The 20,565-nt window shown below is 36.7% G+C and overlaps 1 protein-coding gene across 1 annotated transcript in view; it reads right to left on the bottom strand.

The window, feature by feature from the left end:
• The window catches only part of CLCA2 (chloride channel accessory 2), a 48,272-nt gene extending 29,068 nt beyond the window's left edge, over positions 1-19,204 (bottom strand). The window contains exons 1-5 of the mRNA XM_007480575.2: positions 18,867-19,204; positions 17,305-17,442; positions 8,007-8,157; positions 5,369-5,477; positions 4,379-4,538 (exon numbers count right to left, since the gene is read on the bottom strand). Of these exons, the coding sequence (XP_007480637.2) occupies positions 4,379-4,538; positions 5,369-5,477; positions 8,007-8,157; positions 17,305-17,442; positions 18,867-19,097 (789 nt within the window). The 5' untranslated portion in view covers positions 19,098-19,204. The remainder of the gene's footprint in view (positions 1-4,378; positions 4,539-5,368; positions 5,478-8,006; positions 8,158-17,304; positions 17,443-18,866) is intronic.
• Positions 19,205-20,565: the final 1,361 nt, after the last annotated feature.

The raw sequence follows: 20,565 nt of genomic DNA on the forward strand, positions 1-20,565 counted from the left end.
AAGCCTGTCCACTGACATAGAAGGAATAGAGTCCAAATGAAGAAGAACCATATCATTCTTAACTTAAATTCCTCCATGAATTTTCCGCCAGTTTAAATAATATGTACTTTGTATCATAATATGATTAACAGGGAAATATCTATAATATGATAACATATGTACAATCTATAGAATATTACTTGTCTTCTTGGGGAAGGGGAAGAAGTGAGAGGGAAAAAGAATGAGATAGATTTTTGGAAATAGCTAATGTGAGAATGTTTCTCTTAAATAAACATGTTTGTTATAATTAATTACATATTTATAACAAACTATATTACTAAAAATGAGTAAGAGAATGGAAAAGATAAAGAGGAAGTAATTTGAGTCATATTCCTAAACTGGGTAGATAAAGAGAAAGGTCTTAAAAAGGCAAGGAAAACAGACAGATGTTGCAAAAGTCAATACAAGGAATTCATGTTAGGGTGAAGGTAGAGCCTATGAGAATAGATGACTTTCAAACAAGTATACATAAAACTATTGGGAGGGACAAGAATTGACTTTTTTTAAAAAGAGGGAGATAAAAAACAATAAAAATAAACAAATGGAAAACATAAGCCTAGAAATTATAACTTTAATTATGAATGAATTAAATAATACAATGAAAATGAAAATGACAGGATAGGAAAACAATACCAACAATCAAGTGTATACTAGAAACACACACAAAAAATAACAATACATACAGAACAAAAATGCAATATTGAAACAAAATTTATTATTAATTAGATTACTCCAAAAATAATTTATAAAATTTCACCCTATCAAGAGAAATAAACAGAACATCTAGATTATGCTATTGGTATTTTTGCCAAACTGTACCAACACTCAAGATATATTTAACAGATGGCATAGCTTCCAAATTCATGAAGAAAGAGTTAATTAATAAGGATATATAGTTCATAATATAATAATGGTAGATTTTAATGTTCCTTTTTCAGAGAGGAAAAAGTAAGACTAAACAAAATTTTGGAGAAGTAGACCTGAAAGGCCTATGGCATCTTCTAATAGGAAGATTAAAAATGAAAATATTTCTCAATATACAACCTTTAAAAATAGAGGCACAAAGAAATTATCAATAAGCAAAAAGAAATATAAAGGAGAATCTTTATGCATCAAACTGCAATAAAAATAGTAGCTGTTTCAGAGAATAACAGTAAAAGATACAGACCTAAACCGAGTCTCTGGTCAAAGGCCATGTCATAGAAATGATTAATAATTGAATGAGAAGACCACATACCAAAATTTTTGGTTACAGCTAAATAAGTACCTTCAGAAAAACATTATGTCTCTGAAAACATGCATTAACAAAATAGAAAAAGAGAAGAATAAAGAATGAAGCCTGTAGTTTAAAGAAGTAGGAAATAAGCAAGTAAACAAATCAAAATGAGCACACAAAAAAAGGAAATTTTAACAATTAGAGGAGAAATAGAGAAAATGAAAAAATGTAGAACTATTAAAAATAGAAATGATAAATAGATCTAAAAGAAGGCTCTCTTAAAAGACTAACAAAACTGATAAATCTCAGCTAACCTGATCAAAGTGAAGAAATCTAATTAACAACAATAAAAAAGGGAACAAGGCAAAAATCATAAAAAAAAACAGAAGCAACAATTGTCAGAAGCTTCTATGAGCACTTAATATGAAATAATAACTTGGAATTGAAAAGAAATGGAAAATTAGCTACAAAAAATGTAAAATATTTAAATTATAAGAACATAAGCTTTCAACATTAAATTGTCTAATCACAGAAAATAAAATTGAATAAAGTATAAAAGAAATACAAAAGGAATAGGAGTGTTTATGCAGGAATGGTGGGGAAAAAGAATAAGCCTGATCCAAAAGGATTTTCACGTGAATTCTACAAAATATTTAAATAACAATTATTTTCAAAGATGTTGAAAAAATACATTCTACTAAATTCTTTTATGAGACTGCTTAATGCAGCAACTGACCATTGACTGCCCTTGCTGCTGACCACTAGCTAACCTTGCAACTGTAGACTATCTTGCTAGTTAAGCTACCTTAGGCAAGCCACTTAACCCCCCATTGGCTAGCCCTTAACCTCTCTTCTGACTTGGAACCAATACACAGTTTTGATTCTAAGACCAAAAGAAAAGTTCTTTTTTTAAAACAAATAATGAACATGAAGATGAGGAATTCAGAGACCTAGGAGAAGACTTATTCACATCGATGCAAAGTGGAGTGGACAGAACCAGATAAAAGAATAGACCCAATGACTAACAATTAATTGAACTGAAAGAACAACCAGCAAGGGCGATATGCAAAGTAGAATGTTAGGGAATTGTAATAACCAAGGTTGGCACTGGAGGAAAGATGACAAAACATACCTCTCTACGTTTATGCAGAAATGTGGGATTTGGGGTATGGGATATTTTATCTATTGCCAGGCACAGTTAATGTATCAGTTTGCTGAATTACTTTGTTAAAAAATTGCTACACATTTAAGTCACATTTCTACACAAATAGCTTCCTATGTAGAAGAGAGAAAAATAAATGTGATTCCAAAATAAGAGCGATTAATAAAAATAGGATAATTTTTTAAAAAGTTAAGTCACTTACCTCATACTAATATCACTGGTTAAGAGAGAAAAAGGAATTGCATGACAATTGGGCAGTTGGAGAGACTAAGTTATTTTCATAGGTTAGAAATGGGTCTTATTTTAACAAAAATCAAGAATCCTTCTGTACCCTAACATTTCAGGATCAAAGCATGGGGTACAGGAAAAAGTCAAAGTTTATTTGTGCCTCATTGGCATTACCTATTTGCATGGAAATTGACTGATGGTTTCATTAGATACCAAAGTTTGAACAAAGAGATCCTATTAACCATCACTTCCTCCATCACAGAATGATAAGGTGAGAAAGATAACACCCTAATTAAGTGTTATCGTGCAAAATCTATTTCCTGAAGTTAAACATACACGAATACATGACAGTATCTTTTAAAAAATTGTTCTACTTCAAATATAATCACTCTCCAACAGTGGGGAAGGGTAGTAGACAACTTTAACCTACAAGTTTGATGACCTTTTATTTAGTCACAACTAAGGCAGGGGTTAGAGTGCTATAATTATATTATTGATACAATAATATAAACCCTGAATGTAGGATTGGGGTGACTGCTTAATATAGGCATTTCCTGTTGGCATAGATAACACTTGAGAGTCAAAAAAAGGTCCAACAAATATGCTAGACTAATTTCATTTTACAGATAAAGAAAATGAGACTGAAACAAATTAAATAACTTGTCTAAGGCATTATGGTCATGGTAGGTGACAGAGTCTTGATTTGAAACCAGGTCTTCTGATTCCAAATCTTTCCAGTAAATTTATCTTCCTTCCAACCAAACTTCCATTTTTAAAGATAAGGAAATTCTGTTGCAGAGTATCTGAGGGTTTTCCCAAAGCTAGTTAATGACATCATGGGTATTCCAATGAGTGATATTCTTTCCATTACACTCTGCTGATTCATAGTTAAATGGAATTATCCAAGTATAGAGACGATTCAAGTTTTCTGATTAGGATCCAGGAATCTTCCAAAACTGCTCAGATATGGGTAACTGTCTAAATAAAGCAATTGAAAAGGGGTTGGAAATTGTAGTGCCAAAATTTTGTCTTTGGAAGGATTGTTAGTCCAAGAAAGAAAGAAATCTAGCTTTTTTTTTTTTCTCATTCCTGAAACTCTGAATTGGAAGGGATCCCAGAGCCTACTTAGTCCAGTTCAAACCTATAAAAGATCCCATTCGATCAGATTTCCAAGAGGTCCTTTAAACCCTACCTGAAAACCGATAACGAAGAACTCACAACTTTCTGAGGCAGCCCATTCTATTATGATCATGCTTGATTTGACTTTTTTTGGAAGACATCTTGCCTTCTTCCAACTTCTACCCAATGAAAAACCTATTTTATTTTCCAGTGTGTTCTCAAAGTAGTATTGAACAAGGTCACGATAGAATCTATTCTGTGGCATCCAAGTTGAGGAAAATAATCCATAAAAATAATGCACTCTGAGAGACAAAGAAAATCAGCTTTATAGAGCACAAGGGTTCCACTAGGTAAAAAGTGTTTCCTGGGCATTAAAGAGAAAGGTTGCTATTCAAAAAGTTTCCATCAGCAGTTATTTTTAAGTAACAGTAATTAAACTCTGAGCTTTAGTTTATTTGTAAACTCTGTAGATGGGTCAGATGATCTTTAAGGTTTCTTCCAATTTCTTATAATCTATGAAATTGGCATTACCTTTTCAAATGCCAAATTGGTTCTGGTATTACACGGATAAAAGTTAATTCTAAATGATAATATCCTCTGAAGGTCATACTTACAGAAGATAGGCTTTGCATGTACATTATCGATGCTGTGATATTTTGTGTATTATTATGTATAAATATGCATCTTTCTTTGAAAAGATTGTGAATAATGCAGTTTTCTTGGGTGCAAGTATTTTTTTCACAAACAAAAATACCTGTGAGGTCTGAAGAACACCTTGAAAAACAGAAACAGAGAGACAATTGTTAAATATTTTCCAGTACCCCCATGGTAGAGATATCCTGAGTCAGATTCCCTTTCCACTTCCTCGCCTTTGGTCAGGTTGAAAAGAAAAGAATAAAATGGAGCTTGGAAAATGAGTCTATTATAGGTGGAAAACCAATAACTCAACAAACTTTTCAATAAGAATAATGAATATAACCTTTTGGCATTGAATAAACTAAAGAGCTAGAGGAGGATTGGTAAGGAACACTGTGGAGGAGATTTAGGCAATGGGTTAAAGGTTGGACTAGATGACCTTTGCTGGTCTCAGATGCTTACTTTAGCATCTTACTTAGACCTTATACAAGTCACTTAAGCTTTGTTTGCCTCAGTTTCTTCTACTGTAAAATGGGGATAATAATAACACCTGCCTGTGCAGGGTTTCTGTGAAAATCAAATGAGAGAATGTTTATAAGGCACATGGACCAGTGCACATTATATGGTGGGTGCTTAGGAAATGCTTGTTCGTTCCTTCCTTGCCCCCAGATATAATATACTTTGCCCCTTTGGAGATCTCAGTGTGTCCTTAGCTCTCCAGGAATTATAAACTACTATAATCTATCTCCTCTCTTCCCTTGACCTTGAGGCTTCTGAGAATCTCGAGTTAAAGGCTTTCCTTTGATTAAACAGAAACATGGCACCTCAAAAGTCCTATTGTTTTTAGCATAATTGAAGAGGCCTAAAATTCTCCACCCCCCCAAAAAAAAAGCCTTTACAACTTCCAAGGTCCTGTTTTACTCCAAAATTCTAATGACTGGATTTAAACTCAGATAGAAAATACCAACCTGGTGACTTTCACCTGATTGTGCCCTGCCATGTAGAAAGGTTTCTCATTGTTATACTCATCAAACACACCCCAGCGAAGATGGGCCCATTCATGGACAAAAACTCTGCCTGTGGAGGGAAAAAAAGTACCCATTCTTTGAATTCCTGATAATCAGCTTAAATGTCAGTCCTTACGCAAAGAGGCCTTACTAATCCATTATAGTGACAAATCACTCAGCTGTCCCCATCTCTGGCATGTCCTGAGATGCTCTCAGATGTGGAGTGTCTGTTGAACTCAAAGAGTTCAGCCTAACTAAGCACCAGTTACCTTAAGAACTCATCATCATTGTCCTCCTACTAGATGATGGATCAGGGGCCCTTGGGTTTATATCTCTCTTCTGATTCTCATTGCCTATGTGAGTTACTTTGCTTCCATTTCTCTGACTGTAAAAGGAGGAGGTTGGACTAGGTGGTAGATAAGGTCCTTTCCACCATTAGTTCTATGGTTTTACCATCAGGTTATTGAGTTAAGTTCTAACATATAAATCTACACGGATTCATCCGGTGCATGTGTATTTCAGGGAGAGGCAATGAGCTAACCAAGTGCTTTTGGGGCATCTCAATTATATGTCCCAAAAGCATCTCAAAAAACAGCATATCCAGAACAGAACTCATGACTTTCCTTACTCCCAAGCTTCCCCTTTTGCCAACTTTTCTATTACTATTGAAATATCCTCCCAGCAACTGAGGCTTAGAACTGTGAATTTTAGATTTACTCCACCCTACTTAGTCTTTAGAATTCTAGCAACCAGGAATGTATACACCCTCATTTAAGGATTAACTGTGAGGAGGATGGCTTATGACTGACATGTGCTAGCAAGTGACAAATCAGAAACAACTGACAGACCCCCTGGGCTGTCCTAAGCCAAGCTTCAGCTACCATTGGTACATGTGAGACACAGGAAGTGATGAAAAGAACTGTTTATATATTTTGCGTCACTTCCTCTCTCTGCTCTCTCTTTGGGACTTGGGCTCTCATACCAAAATTGGGAGCTCCTGGTGGTGGTTTGGTGTTTGCCACTTGGCAGTGAGGGTCCTGGGAGAAGCTTTGTAGCATGGTTAGGTGAGGCATCTTCCCGGAGCAAATCTGATGAGTGGTTAGACTGATTCCTCCTTTCCTTTCCTTCCTAAAGCACTATTATCCTAGGAGACCCCTCATCTGGGGGAGACCTGTTGGCTGAGTTCTCTGAACTTCCCTTGATTTAGACTAGGCTGGAGAAATCTCATACTCCTTCCTCTCTCTCTCTCCTTCTTAATTTCTTCCTTCTATTGTAATTAAATCACCATAACAATCCCAAACTGACTTGGGTATTTTATTGGGATTGAATTTAAATCCCTTGTGACCACTAAAATAATATATTCAATCAACAAACCTAACTTTTACCCTTAACAGAACTTAGTTTCATCTTCAATTCCTCACTCATTCCAAATATTTTGCCCAATCTCATGATTTATACCTTCACAGTCTTTTTTTCATATATGTTTCCCCTTCTCTCTACTCATATAGACCCTGGCCTCACCATCTTTGGCCTGGCTTATTGTAACATCCTTCTAAATGGTCTCCCTGGCTCCTGTCCCCATTCCAGTCTCTTAAAATGATTATCTGATGACATAAATCTAATTACATCAGCCCTATCCCTTTTCAGTAAACTCAGTGACTACTATTCCCTTCAGGAGCAAATATACAGTCTTCCAGTTGGCATTTAAAGTTCATTATAACCTTCATAGACCCTCTGCTATCTATCCAATTTTCTTACTCTTTATTTTCCTCTAATCTGTCCATAATGTAACTTTTATTTTTCAGTGGTTTCAGTCATGTCAAACTCTTTGTGGCTCCATTGGAGGTTTTCTCAGCAATGATACTGGAATAGTTTGCCATTTATTTCTCCAGCTCATTTTGCAGATGAGGAAACTGAGATAAACTGGGTTAAATGAATTGCCTAGGGTCACATAGCTAGTAAGTGTTTGAAGCCAGATTTTAACTCGGGGAGAAGAATCTTCCTGACTCCAGACTTGGCACTATGTAATATGCCACTTAGCTTATAATAATTAAATTATAGAATTAATTACTCAGGGAAGAAGGCAAATCTATTCATAATTTAAATAAAATAATTATAATCATAAATTAAATAATCATAAATATTTGCCCATCTCCAGATTATCTAATCAATCCTACACCTTCTGATGGAAGAGTACCCAGACAGTTGCCAAAATACTTCTATCTGTGTATTGTTAGGTAGTTTATTGTATGGTGAATTTCTTCTCTCTTTATCTAGATCATGAATCATGTGCTGGATTGTAATTCTTTATATTGCTCTATGAAGATTTTATATGTCTGTATGTATGTAGAGCTAAATCACCATTATGCAGCATTTACCTGTCTATAGATCTATATCAAGTGATCACGCAGTGTTTTAAACTTTTCCCATTAAATTTGTGAGGTCCTTGAGGACAGGGACTGTCTTTTCCTTCTTTTTGTATCCCTAGTACTTAGCAATTTCTGGCACGTTTTGGGAGCTTAGTAAGTGTTTATGGACTGAATATAGTAGGGGCTTTGATGACCCACTGTTGGTTGATTACCCAATGGACTGAACTTACCTCGTGGTCCATAGATGGCAGTCAGGTTATCATTTAGGAGGAAGTTGGGAGTAAAATGAATATATTTGCCTTCTTCTCCACACCCTCCATACTGTAGGGTATACGGATCATCTCTATGTTTCCTATACCAATCAGCTATGATGATATTTGCCTAAAACAATAGCAATGCCACATGGATGAAATAAAAAATGCAGAGATGCTGAAATTTCATCATAATACCTTCCCTTAATATTTAACTGTACTTTAAAATGTTTAGTGAAAGTAATATGAAATCACATTATGATCATATGACCTTTCCCCATTGTCCTGTTTAAAAGTAAATAAAAACTGCCACCACCTCCCCTTAATTTCATTTCCTTACTGCATAGGGACTGAATCAACTACCTTTTTGGTACAAGGAACTTCCTGGTGAGAAATCTCTTTAAATAATAAAGGTTGGCACTTTCTCTTCAATTTATCCTGGTTTGTAGATTAATTTTAAGTTGTAGAATTTCTTCAGTTCATGTTTTGCTTTTATAAAGAGGTTCACTCACTATTTGCTCTCTGGGGTGGTCTTTTGGGTAACTAGGATTTGATAAGGGGCTAAGCTGACAGGTATCAGATTCCCTCTTTCCCCCACTCCATTTTTCTCCAGTTAAGGGTCAACTACCAAGGAAATCCTAAAAATTGTACACTTAGACCAGCAGTATTTGTCAGAGAGAGATAAAGAGATACAATTCTGTTATGATATGATACTCCTCTCATATATAGGAGAAGGAGCAAGCATTGAACCAAAGCCCTTTTCTACCTTGTCTCAAGATAAAAACCACAGTTTTTCCTGAAGAGCAGTGGGCTGGATTCCTGAGCATATTTATTCACACCTCTTCACAAGCCATGTACAAAAATATATGACCCTTTCCATATCTCCAATTCATCACCTCCCTTTTAGGAAGTGGGTAGTGTGTTCCATCACAGAATCACTGGAAACATGGTTGGTCATTGCACTGACCAGAGTTGTCTTTCAAAGTTGTTGTTCATTCCAATGTTGTCATCCTCATACAAATTCTTCTCCTAGTTCTACTTACTAGACTCTCCATCATTTTAAACTATCCCAGATTTTATGAATTTATTTCTTTCAGCCTTTCTTAAGGCATGACAATATTCCATAATGTACATATCACCACCATTTGTTCATTCATTCCTCAATTGTTGAGCACTCTCTTATATTCTAGTTCCTTGCTTTTTGTTTTTCTTTTTCCCTTTTAATACCCTCTTCAGGATTAGGAAGTTTGTTTTGCTTAGTTTGCTCCCTTGAGTTATCTTCCCTCTAAAACTAGTTTGATGCCTTACTACAACAAATCATTGTGTGTGTGTGTGTGTGTTTGTTCAACTCTCCTTTCAGATAAGAGTCAGGTTCATTTTATGTCCATTTCTCCCACATTTTCCTCCATGTTTTTATACTCTTTTCATGCATTCTAATTATGAAAAATAGCAAGTTTGCCACCCCTCTTCTTTCTCCTTTCCATACTCTAGCATATTCCTTTTACTCTCCCTTTTTTTTCCTCTCTTAAAATTCTCAAAAAACAACCAATGTACCCTCCAGGCCCTCTCTTTTTCTTATTTAACTTTCTCAATACCCTTTAAAGACATTAAGGTTCTGATGGAAAATTTCTTTATTCTCCATTTATTAATCTGGCTCCTTCTTATCGTGACAGTCTTCTTATCCTTTACAACAAGTTTTCCCAGGCCTCAGCTTCTTTGTGATCTAGTGACATTGGCCTCCTTACTCTTCCTCCCACAAGGTATACTGCTTTCCAAATCCTTGTATTTTCACTTGTTGTCTCCCATGCCTGTAATCCTCTTCCTCTTCATCTCGACTTCATGATTTCCTTTAAAATCTTAGCTAAACTCTCACCTTTTGCAAGAAACCATTCCTAATCCACTTTAACATTAGTGCCTTCCTTCTGCTGATTTTGCTGGATACTTATCCAGGTCATGCCTTCTGGTCATAAATATCCCTTGGCTCTCTTCTCTTCTCTCCTCTCTTCTTTTCTTCCTCCTCTCCTCCTCCTTCTCCTTGTCCTCCTCCTCCTTCTTCTCCTCCTTCTTCTCCTCCTTCTTCTCTTCCTTCTTCTCCTCCTCCTTCTTCTTCTTTCTTGTTCTTGTTCTTGTTCTTGTTCTTGTTCTTGTTCTTGTTCTTGTTCTTGTTCTTGTTCTTGTTCTTGTTCTTGTTCTTGTTCTTGTTCTTGTTCTTCTACTTCTTCTTCTTCTTCTTCTTCTTCTTCTTCTTCTTCTTCTTCTTCTTCTTCTTCTTCTTCTTCTTCTTCTTCTTCTCTTGTCTTGTCTTGTCTTCTCCCTCTATACTACTTCACTTGGTGGCCTCATCAGCTTCCATGGATTTAATGATCAACTTTATACTGCTTTTTCTCAACTCTACCTATCCTGCTTTACCCTCTGTGTTGACCTTCAATTTTACACCCCCCAGCTGCTTTTTAGGCATTTAAACTCAGTAGACATCTGTTTTTTATGATTTAAAAAAACATCTTCCCCAATTACATGTAAAAAGAAAATTTTAATATCTTCTCACTTTCCTTCCACACCTCCTCTCTTCCTAAGATAGCAAGCAATTTGATACAGATTTTAAATGTGTAGTCATGAAAAACATGTTTCCATATTAGTAATTTTAATGGAAGAGATCTCAAACCAAAATGAAGAAAGGTCAGACAGAATATGTTTCAGTCTGCATTCAGACTTCATTAGTTCTTTCTCAGAGAGTAGGTGGCATTTTTCGTCATGAATTTATGGGACTGTCTTAGATAATTGAATTGTACAATGTTTTTTCGATTCTTTTCACTTCACTTTGCATCAGTTCATATAAGCCTTTCCATATTTTTCCAAAATCATCCTGCTTATTATTTCTTATAGTACAACACTCTTCTATTACAATAGTATTCTATCATAATCATATCCCACAACTTGTTCAGTCATTCTCCAATTGGTGGACCACCCCTAAATTTCTCATTTTTTGCCACCACAAAATGAGCTACAAAAAATAAATACACATAAACATTTAAACCCTACTTTCTGACTTAGGATCATTTCTAAGACAGAAGAGTGGCAAAGTCTAGGCAATTGGAGGCAAGTGACTTGCCCAGGTCCTCATGACGCCAGGCTCTGGCATTCTATCCACTGTACCACTTAACTGCCCTGCAATAAATAGGTCCTTTCCCCCCCTTTTTTAAAAATCTCCTCTGGATGTAGATCTTCATAGTGAGATAAAAGACTATTGATAGTTTTAGAGCCCTTTGGGCATAGTTCCAAATTGCTCTCCAGAATGGTCGGATCACATCACAACTACATCAACAATTCATTAGTATCTTAATTATCCCACATCCTCCCCAAATTTGTAATTTTCCTTTTCTGTCATAGTGGCCATTCTGATAGGTATGATGTGGTACCTCATTGATTTTAATTTGTATTTCTCTAATCCAAAGTGATTTAGTGCATTTTAACACAACTATAGATGACTGATTTCTTCATCTGACAACTGCCTGTCCATATCCTTTGACCATTAATCAATTGAAGAATAACTTATACTTTTATACATTTGACTTAGTTCTCTATATACTTGAGAAATAAGAACTTTATTGGAGATACTTGCTATAAACTCTCTATCTACCTCATACCCACCAGCTTTCTGCTTCCCTTTTAATCAAGGTTGCACTAGTTTTGTTTGTACAAAACTTTTGAAATTGAATACAATCAAACTTTAAATCCTTTAATACTTTCCACCTCTTGTTTGGTCCTAAATTCTTCCCTTATTCATAGATCTGACAAATAAACTACTCCTTGCTCCCCTAATTTCTAATGGTATCACCTATTATGTTTAAATCGTGTATCCATGTTGATTTTATCTTGGTATATGGTGTGAGATGTTGATCTAACCCCCATCTCTGCCATGCCATTTTCAAATCTTCCCAACAGTAATTGTTAAGTAGTGAGTTATTGTCCAAAAAAGCTTGGATCTTTTGATTTATCAAACACTCAATTACTACAGTCATTTATTAATAGGCATTGTGTGCCTAATTTATTTCACTGGTCAGTAGTACAAACGCAAAACATCCAAAATCAAAACCATTATGTTTTTCCTAAGCTCTCACTCCCCCACCCCAACTTCCATATTATTCTTGAGGATACCACCACCCTCCTAGTCTCCCAGCTTCTCAACCTAGGTGTCATCCTCAACTTTTTACTATTTCCACACATATCCAATCTGTTGCTGAGACATTTTGACTTCAACTTTCTTTATAACATCTTAAATATGCAATCTTCTCTCCTCTGACATTGCCACCACTCTGGTATAGACCCTCATCATCCTATACCTAGATTACTGAAATAGTTGGTCTCTCCCCACTCCAATCCATCTTCCATTTAGCCACCAAAGTGATTTTCCTTAAGGACAGGTTCAACCAAGTCACTCCCTCCTACTCAATGAATTCAGGTGGCTCCCTTTCATTTACAGGATCAAATCAATTTTAAAAACTCATTTATCTTTCAGAGCCCTAGCCACTACCTGCCCCCTAATTTTTTTAGTCATCTTATATTTTATTTAAACCAGGGACACTGGCTTCCTTGCTGTTCTACAAATAAGATATTCCATCTCTCAACTCTAGGAATTTCCTCTGGCTGTTCCTGAAGCCTGGAATGCTTTCTTTCCTTACCTTTTCTACCTTACCTGGCTTCCTTCAAGTTCTAGCTAAAATCACATTGTCTACAAGAAGTCTTTCCATATAGCCCTTAATTCTAGTGCACTCCCTCCATTAATTATTTACCATTTATTCTTTAGCTTGTTTGTATATTTAAATGTTTTCTTCTTCATTAGACTGTGATCTCCTTTAGAGAAGGACTTTCTTTTGTCTTTCTTTTTATCCCCAATGACAAATAGTAGGCACTTAATGCATTATTTTTGACTGAATGAATGTTAACACTACATCATCATAAAACCTATTCTAGTTGTGTATATATCAAGTTACATTTCTTGGTTTTTCTAGACTCTTGTTTTTATAGCCCAAAAGTTTGTACACAGCTCTGGTCTTTCTCTCAGAAGTGTTTGTAAGTTCTCTATTCCACTAAATATCCATTGCACCCCACCCCTTGAATGATTATATGAAGCTTTATAGTGTAACTTATTCCTCATTGAAATTCTATATATTTTGCCTTTTGAAATATTGCATTTGATGTAAAAGCTCTGGATTTTGGCTACGACTTTCCTAGGACTTTGCCTTTCTTTCTTTACCCCATTCCTGATCAAGAGATGATCAGTGAATTAATTCTACATTTTATTTGCCCTCTTGGTCAAATAGACATGGACAGTTTTGCTTATGATTTCTTGAAATGTAGTTTCTGGGCTTTTAAAAAATCATGAATTTGGGGGAATTCAGTGATTCATAAATTGTATCACCTTGTCCTGATTTCAATTGTTTTTGATAATTTTTTCTTATGGTTTTTTTTCTAATTTTTCCCATTTTAATTTTATTCTAATATTCCTTACTTTCTCATGGAATCATTGATTGGTTTGGTTCATTAGAGTTTTAAAAGAACTATTTACTTGGGGAAAGTTCACCACTATATCATCTAAACTATTTATTCCCCTTCAAATTCTTTTCTTCTTAGATTTTATTTATATTTTTATATATCTTTCTTTCTTTCTTCTAGATATTTATGTAGTCCTTGAATAAAATCCTCTTTCAAAAAATTTCAAATCATTACTTATAATTCTTGTAGGGTTACTTGTACCTTCATTTTTTGGAACTTTAGATCTACAACAAATTTTTTTTGCCGGTGGTGTTTTCTTTGACTTACTCATCGTTTCTAGCATAAGCTCCTCAATTGTGGCTTGATGGCAATGTCAGACTTTATCTTGCCCTGGTTTCTGGGGTTCCTGCACTAACCTCTACTTCACAGGTGTTCTGGATTTCTAACACTGACAGCATTGAATTCTCAGGGTTTTCTGTGTCATCTCAGAACAAATTAATGAGAATTTTGGAGCTCTTTGGTGTCCTGGTCTGAATGTTGCCATAATAGTCTGGTTGCTCTCTCAAGGTAGGGACTTTGGAGGTTTATGACCTCCTTAATTCTTTCTCAAGGAATCCTCTGGTCTGGTTAACTCCAGACATAAACCCCTGCAAGCTACTTATGCCTCTAGTTCATTGTCAGTTGTGCTGGCAGGCTGAGTATGTTTGCTGCTGCTGGCTTTGCTAGAGGTCCCCATTCCAGTTTGGGGGTAGAACAAAGTCACTTTCAACAGTTCTCATTGGATTTCTTGATTATTATTATTTATCTTGATTATAAATTCAGGGTTTTGCTGGACTAGTAAGTAAGAGCAGCCAATCTGTCGCCTTTGGGTAGCCATTTTGGTTAGACATAGAATAATTTCATATTACTTTCCAGGAATAGTTGGACCCAGTCAGAGCTTTACTACCTGTGTTAGGGTGTCTGACTTTCAGCAGCCTGCCTGATATTTTCTTTTAGGCTAAATAGGGAAGTCAAGGCAAGTGAAACATTTAATCAGAAAGTCAATGAAAAATAAAGCAATAGAAAACCAGTATCTTCACCCACTCCTTATTGTGGAGATTCTTGATCCCTTTTCTACAGTTGCCTAGAAAAACATCCCTTCTAGGAGTCATGCCTTTGAAATGTGGAAAGAGTAGCCAGATCTCTGTCATGTCCAGATCGAAGGTTAAGAAGTTTCACCTACTGAATGGGTTGGATTTCCACTGATAGTAGCAGCCGTTCACTACAGTTTCAGTTACACAGAGAGAGCATCAGAGGGAGAATCTCAAACCAACATCTTCCCTCACATCCATCCAGGTCCCATTTTCTTTCCAACAAATCAACTTGTTTTTAAAAAACGACGACAGCATATTTTGATAATGGCATTTCAATATAATAGGTTTTCTTTGAAATCCTATGCATTTAAAAATATGATGCTGAGAATGAATGCATAGGCTTTGCCACACCACCAAGGGATCCATGATACAAAAAAAAAAAAAGGTAAGAACCTTGGTTATTGCCTGACACTGCCTCTTTAATAGAAGTATAAAGATGAATCCTATCTTTAGAAGGCAGATCACACCACAACAGACAGAAAGGTGGAAAGAATGCTAGACTTTCCTATCAGAAATTTTTTACTCCTCAGTTGTTTTCAGTCATGGCTGATTCTTCATGACCCCATTTGGAGTTTTCTTGGCAGAGATACTGTAGTGGTTGGCTATTTCCGTCCCCAGTTTATTTGACAGATGAGGAAACTGAGGCAAACAGGATTAAGTGACTTGCCCAAAGTCACACAGCTAAGTGTCTGAGGCTGGATTTGAACCCAGGTCTTCCCTACTCCAAGATCTATCCACTGTGCCACCTAGCTGCCGTTGCCTGTCAGAAAACCTAGTTTCCATTCCTGGCTTTGCCATTTACTTGACTGATCTTGCACAAGAACTGGACCCCAGTTTATTTAGTTGAAAAATGAAGAGACCAATCTTTCAAGGTACTTTCTAAATGGTCTAAATGGATGAGCCCTTGAGCAATGCCTTGTGTTTTCCAAGGTTCTTTCTAATTTAAAAAAATGCTAAACATTTTTATTTTTTTAAATGAACTGTTAGAAATTTTTTTAAGAAAGGAAAAAAGCTCCTTATTCCTCATTTGTCTTTCATCTTAACTGCACATCCATCTAAAATAATGTTCTAGATTTGTAAAATTGTGAAAGTTTTCTATTTAACCTCAAGAATCACAATGCAGCCATATTGGTGTGTATGTGGGTGATGTCTCTGTTTATACATGTATGTTTATTGCTCCAGACTATTTGGGAAATGAGGACAGACAAGCTCTTCTTTACAATTGGCAATCAGTGGGGAATGTTAAATTCTGGGCTCCCAACCAAAAATTCCAGGAAGGAACCCCCCTCTGTCTTTGGGAGCTTGCTTGGATAATAGAATTGTTCTGTTTTGTTTCTTGTCTTTCACAGCCTTCCTTAATTCATGCCTACAATTTCCCCAGACCATTTATGGACAACCATCCCTCCAAAAAGGACATTTATTTATTTATTCAATTCAGTGATCTGAATTTTTCAGATGTCATTTGAAATTTTGAATCCTACAATGCAACTATAGAACAAAAAAGGATCACAGAAACCATTTAGCCCAGCCTCTCTCATTGTGAAGATGAGGAAATTGAGGCTCACTGAAATTAAGGGACTTATTTAAGGTTACCCATGTTGTAAGACTGGTGGGATCTGAATTCAGGTCCTCTTTTTCCAGAAACAATTCTCTTTCCACTATTGAGCTATGCCCCTAGGCTTTATAAAAACAAAAACAAATCCCAAATTATATTTCAGTAAATCCAATTATTTAATTGAGGGGCAGGGGAAGAGAAGAGAATAAATATTTATATATGATTTACTATGTTCCAGGTATTGTGTTAGTCCCTTTATAGTTGTTAAGATAGTTTTTAAAGAATAAAGGACATTTTACTTCATGCTCTTTTGTATTGTGAATTTGTTCATGTAATATAAGAGTTTTTAACTTTTTCTCGTTTAACTCATGGATCCTTTTAGCTATCTGGTAAAGTCCATGGATATATAAGCATCCCTTCTGCATTGACAAGGATTAGGGATCCAGTACCCTGGCTATCTGGGAAATCCATATAAATTTTTTCTTTACTTTCATGTTTTTTTCACAACTTTAACGTTTTGCTTATTTTAACTTTAAAAAGAAACTGTGTATACTTGTGATTTTAAAAGACAAAACATGCCTTTTAATAGTATTCATATATTTTATGCATTTCTGAGTCTCTAAACCTTTTCTGTGTCATCTGCTGGCCTTTGCATGTTGTCTGCAGCTTTCACAAAACTCTCAAAAAATTCCCATTTCATTTCTTACTCTCACCTGTGATATAGCAAGACCAAAATGGGGAAAGTTGTGATGTGGAAGGGACGTCTGTATTTTTTTTAAACCACAACTTTCTAGCTTAGAATCAATACCGTGTAATGGTTCTAAGTTAGAAGAATGGTAAGGGCTGGGCAATTGGGGGCTAAGTGACTCGCCCAGAGTCACTCAGCTTGAAAGTGTCTGAGACCAGATTTGAACCCAGGGCCTTTCATCTCTAGGTCTGTCTCTCAATCTCCTGATCCACTTAATTGCACCAATATCTATTTTTTGAAGGAAATCTTGAGTTACACTTAGGTGTTAGTGAAAATAAAGACGTAATTCAACAATCCTTGATTGAATGTAATCCAGTTTATTTACTGGGAACCTAAACTCTTTCTTACCTTTTCATAGGACTCCTGTTTGGCTTGACTATAATTGTGAGCTTTCCATGTGGCTGGTATTAAGATTTTCACATTCCCAAAATACACTCGTCGTTTTGTCGCGTTGAACAAGTAAGAGGAAGCTTCGGTTATCATTTCCTGGATGCAAACGCAAGCAGAACATATTTCATCATGCTTCATGGGCCAGCCTGAAAGACTTGTTAGTCCAGGCTGGGTGACTAATGAAAAAATCTGACTTCCTCTCCTTTAAGAAGACATCCAAGTTCTAGGGAATAGTTACAAAGCACCTTTTTAATGCTGTTTCCCTCAAAGTCCTTTTGGGAAAAGAAGTGTTGTCTCAGCTTGCCTTCGTAACCCTTTCAGTGCCTTAGAGGAATTTTGATGGATTCTAAGTTGTTCTCCTTTTGTCTCACCTCAGAACATGTTGGAGCCCTTCTACCTCCAAGGCTGGATTCAGCTTATCAGTGCCCTCTAGGAAGCACTCGCTAAATAATGCAATATTGTTCCTACCTGGTATTGCTAAGATTGAGGACACGTCCTGACTGACAGTAGGTGCAGAGGTAGAAAAAATAATGCCCTTCTGACTCCCTTCTAATTTCAGCCACTTACTTGACAGGCCCTACTCATGCTTAGGTGCAATCTTTCTGGCAAGGTTCACAGCCAGGATGAAAAAAAATTGCATTCAGAGCAGTGAGCAGACTTACAGAGAGGCAAGTTTAAGACTGGCATCAGGAAAAGCTTCCCAGCAATTTGAGTATTACTGGAGTAGATGGGGGTGGGGGGGTGAGGGGGGGGAAGCAAGGTCCCCCTCCTTGGAGACCTTTAAGCAGAGGCTAGATGACTACTCATGGGTACAATGTAGAGAGGATTCTTTTTCATAGACATATTGGATTAGATAGTAACATAGAACAGACTTTGGAGTCCTCTAGTCCAAGCCTCTTGTTTTAGAGATAAGGTAACTGAGAGATCCAGAGAGCCCCCCAAAGCCTCATTGCTAGTGAATAATACAACTAACATTTGATCTTAGATCCTCTGGGTCAAAATCCATCCCTCCTTCCAATGGCTGGCTTTTGATTTGTTTTCTCACTGAAATAGATCTTGGTTATTTCAGAGAATGAAATTTACTACTATCATGTAATATTATTTTTTCTAATTTTTTAGCATCATATGATGTTTTTTTCCCTGATTCTCTCCACAAAGGGAGTGTTATTTAGGACCACCTAATGGAGCGAGGAAGGGATTGCAGTAAGTTTAATTTAATAGCTAATTTTTCAATTTTTGCTTTAGTATGAGTTATTTCTCTTCATTATAGAATAAAAACTCAACTGCAAAGTAAAACCAAAAGCTCCAATAACTGATGGTAAAATCAGTAGCTCTGTAGATCATAAAGGGAGCCAGATCAGTTTTGGGATGAACTGAGAACAGGTAGGCATGACCATAAATCACCTTCAAGTGCCACTGGAAAAACTGCTCTCTCCGACAATTTACAGTTGTTGAATTTTTCTTTTGAAAAGACAACAGGGCTATTTTAACAGTGTTAAGCTAATGGCTCTTCCACTCACCATAATATTTGGGACGAGGCTCTGATCTTCTGATACTCTCGGATTAATCGCAATGAGTAACCCATCATAGGCATTGTCTTGTAACTGCAGGCTGGTCCCCAGCAGCAGGAATTCTGGGCTCAGGACAGCTAAGAGAATCAGAGACTTCAGGATAGAAACATGGAACAGACTTTTTTTGTTATTTCTCTTTGGCATGCTGGAAACAATGCCCAGGGATCCCGGTTCCCTCATATGCTCTCTGCCATGTTCATGGTGCCAGGGTAGTTAATGCTGTCCAATTCTAGTCCTTGAAACTGGGAGATGTGGAGACTTGAACCAAAACGCTTCTTTTGGAGACACCCAGGGTGGATCTCTTTGGAACCTGCCTCAGCAGGTCCTTTTTCTGTAGTCAGGGTTGTACCTGCCCAGCCCTGTAGCCAGTCTTCCTCTCCAATCATGCTTGGGCAGCTATATCTAGCCTGCCAGCCTTCTTACTTATTTGCTATCTTCTTAACAAAAGGGAGAAAGAAATAGAGAAAAAGGCAGTCTGAGTATAGGGTAGGGGAAGAACTTGACTGACACTCCTGGTCCCAACTGGGCTGGGGACCAGATCTCCTGGAGGGCATGACCTTCTTCCTTTGTTTGAATAGAAAGGCAAAACTGGAGAATGATTTCCCTTTAGCCAGTCCTCCTGCCCTCTTTAACAGCCTGCCTCCCTTTCTTCCCACCTCCCTTTTCCTTTCCTCTGGGATCATTTTTCTTCCTCAGCTTCAAATTACCTGTTTCTTTGGAAGTTTCTGGAAGAAGACTGTAGTCCTGGCCCATAGGGCAAGGGATGTCTGAAAGAGCTCTCTCCTTATTGCAAAGGCAAGAGCTATCAGGTAACGTCCTCTTGTCAGCACTAAGGTGGTGGGGGTCAGGCTAGCAAAGCCTTTCTTCCTGGCTTCTCTGTTATCTTTCCTTGAGTAGGGTGTAAGAATAGCCTCACTTCTCAACCCCCTCTCTCGAGGCAGCTGATTACAACATTTTAGTCTTTCCTCTGATGTCCAGGAATACCATCAAATACAGACACACTTTATTGCCGAGTATGCTATGAAGTTTCCTTTATTTATAAATCCTGCTGTCAGTCCTCATCTGAATGGATCTCTTTATTCAGTCACAAATTACCAAGAGAAAGAAAGATGAGGATTTCATATTGGGCTCTACAAAGAATGATAGAGCTGGGTGCAGAGTACAAACCTTAGTGTCAGTATCTCCCCAACATGCTTCTGATGCTGAAGCATTCTTCCTTCTTTTTCTGACATCAGCAGCCAAGAGGACTCTGGAAAAGCTTGCTTTCTCCTTGGTTGCACTGAGTCTGGACACAGGACTATAAGTACATCAGCTACCACATTCACTGATGATTGTCCCATAATATTAGTGGCAAGATCACAGAGCAGAAATGAATTCTGTTCTTATTGTCACTATTATCAGGTGTGAATCATACCTCAGAGTTACCAAGAATCTTTTTGAAATATAAAATATTATTGATATCTTTTATTTTATATAGTCCGAAATTTCCCCTGGCATCCTACCTCCTCTTCTTTCCTAGAAAACCATCCCACATAGTAAAGAATATTCTTTAAGGAAAAAAAAGAAGAGAGAAAAAACAATCAGCAAAACTTATCAGTACTTTCAAAAATATGACACTTCATGCAATGTTCCTCATCCATGGACTTCT

Source organism: Monodelphis domestica, chromosome 2, assembly GCF_027887165.1.
Source record: "Monodelphis domestica isolate mMonDom1 chromosome 2, mMonDom1.pri, whole genome shotgun sequence".
In the NCBI taxonomy this organism is placed as follows: Eukaryota; Metazoa; Chordata; class Mammalia; order Didelphimorphia; family Didelphidae; genus Monodelphis; species Monodelphis domestica.